At 39.6% G+C, this 2,498-nt stretch overlaps 1 protein-coding gene across 1 annotated transcript; it reads left to right on the forward strand.

Moving 5' to 3' along the window:
- Positions 1-312: 312 nt before the first annotated feature.
- LOC107123553 (olfactory receptor 2G3-like) lies at positions 313-1,266 on the forward strand. Its single transcript, XM_015426801.1, has one exon. It carries the CDS (start codon positions 313-315, stop codon positions 1,264-1,266), a length of 954 nt encoding a protein of 317 aa, XP_015282287.1.
- The last annotated feature ends 1,232 nt before the right edge of the window (positions 1,267-2,498 follow it).

Genomic DNA, 2,498 nt, shown 5'->3' on the forward strand with positions numbered 1-2,498 from the left:
ATTAGTTTTCCTTAAGAGTGTGGGAGGGTAATCCATAATATCTTTGGAAGTGTAAAAGGTGATGCTTTTACTCACTCTATAGATAAGATATGACTCAAGTCAGGCTGAAACTAGTGAAGGGCTGACTTCACAACTTTATTAGTTAGGCCTTAAACCTGGATTCCGGAGACATGCTAAGTTCCAATTTGGTCCAAGAGTCTCTTACACAAATCACAATAATTCATCTAAGCTAATACTGTTTCTGTTATCAGCCGTTCTCACCAACTTCCATTTCCTTGTCTAATATTCATTATTTTTTCCGGACTTTTATAGATGAAATACAGTGAGGCCTTATGGGAACACCTTAACCTAAGCTACCAAGGAGAATTCATCTTGTTGGGAGTGGCTGACCGCCCACGCTTGGAGATGTTGCTCTTTGCAGTCATCCTGATCTGCTACACAATGACCCTCCTAGGCAACACGACCATTATTGTTCTATCTTGTATAGATCCTAACCTCCACACTCCAATGTATTTCTTCCTGGGGAACCTCTCCTTCCTTGACCTCTGTTTCACCACCAGTCTTGGACCCCAGATGCTGGTGAACTTTTGGAGAACAAGGAAGACCATCACCTATGCCGCCTGTGTGGGACAGCTGTACATCTCTCTAGCTTTGGGATCTACAGAGTGTATTCTGTTGGCAGTCATGGCTTATGACCGTTATGCAGCAGTCTGTCAACCTCTGCGCTACACTGCCATTATGAGCCAATCCCTGTGTTTTAAAATGGCGGCTGTTTCCTGGGTGAGTGGCTTTGGCAATTCACTAGTGCAATCAGTGATGACTCTTAAGCTCCCGTTGTGTGGACAGAACAAGGTGGACCATTTTTTCTGTGAAGTACCAGCTTTTCTCAAACTGGCCTGTGTTGATACTTCAGTGAATGAAGCCGTGCTGTTTTCTGCCAGCGTAGTCTTCCTTCTATTTCCACTGAGCCTCATCATAGTCTCTTATGGTTACATTACAGTTGCAGTGGTGAGTATCCGCTCAGCTGAAGGCAGGCGCAAGGCTTTCAACACCTGTGTCTCTCACCTCATTGTGGTTTCACTCTTCTATGGCACCGCCATTTTCAGTTATCTCCAGTCCCCATCCAACTACTCCCGTGACCGAGGCAAGATGATCTCCCTGTTCTATACGTACGTCACCACCATGCTTAACCCATTAATCTATACACTGAGGAACAAAGAGGTACACAGAGCTCTAAGAAAAGTATGCAACAATTTAGGCAAATGACACCCCAAATTCTTTCAGAGGCTACGCCATTACCTTTTAATAAAACTTGTCAATAATCACTTCTATAACATTTTTTTTGGTGTGCAAATGATTTCACAGTTCATTTCACATTTATACCATCCTTTCAATTACTAAAGCCATTCCAGTGAGTTTCAAGGCTAAGTTAGTATTCAGTCTGGATCTTTTTTTTTTGTCATTAACATTTTATTGGTAGAATTAAAACAATAAACCAAATATAACAATGAAAATGTACATAAAGGTCATAAGAACAGTTAAACATTCAAACCAATACACTAATTACAAAAAAGATAAAAATAAAAATGTAAGCTTTAAAGAGTGTTACATTCTTCAATAAACCTTTGAACAAAGTAACTTGTTTTAGCCTCAATTTGTAATTGATGCCTGTACTGTTTGTTGCTTTAGATACAACCAAGTGTCTTTTGCCATCAAGATTATCTGTAGACATTCAGTGATATATCTAACCATGTTAATCACCAAGTACTACCCACAAATCAAGTTTTACCAAAGCCTACTTACTATACTTTAGTTGAACCATAAATAAGTCCTCACAACCATTTAACATAGTTATCCCAGGATGCTGAGATAAATTTTTTGTCTGATAGGGCTTCTAAAATTGGCAACCATTTAGCTTCGAACCCAAAATGTACGACGTTCCTTTTATTTCTGTTAACTTTATCAGTGATGCTTTCCATAATGAACTGATTCCACAGCTTCTTGTACCAAGTTTGAATGTTAGGAGGGGAGATATCTTTCCAGCAAGATGCAATAGATAGCCTAGCCGCATATAGCATTGTGTCCAACATGTCTCTATAGTGATGATGTGCTATTTCCTCTGACCAAAGGTTTAAAAACAAGGTCTCAGGTGACTTTGGAGTAAGTATACCCAAGATATTGTGGATATGTCGCAGTACATCATTCCAGAATGAACTAATTTTTTCGCATTCCCAAAAGCAATGCGCAAAAGTCCCTATTTTTTTGCAACCCTTCCAGCAGTCTGGCGAATAGTTAGATGTTATGTGAGACAGTCTCTGAGGTGTCATGTACCACCTGGTTAGAATTTTGAATTTGTGTAAATCTATTGATATTGCGCTAGGAGTGTTATTTTTTTGTTTCCAAATTTTTTTCCATGCCTCGTCACTTAGAGTCAAATCGCAATCTCGTTGCCAGACCGACTGATAAGGCAATGGTTTACAATTCGATTCAGATTGCAA

The sequence above is a fragment of the Gekko japonicus genome, unplaced genomic scaffold (genome assembly GCF_001447785.1).
Source record: "Gekko japonicus isolate JY-2015 unplaced genomic scaffold, Gekko_japonicus_V1.1 scaffold7464, whole genome shotgun sequence".
Classification (NCBI taxonomy): Eukaryota; Metazoa; Chordata; class Lepidosauria; order Squamata; family Gekkonidae; genus Gekko; species Gekko japonicus.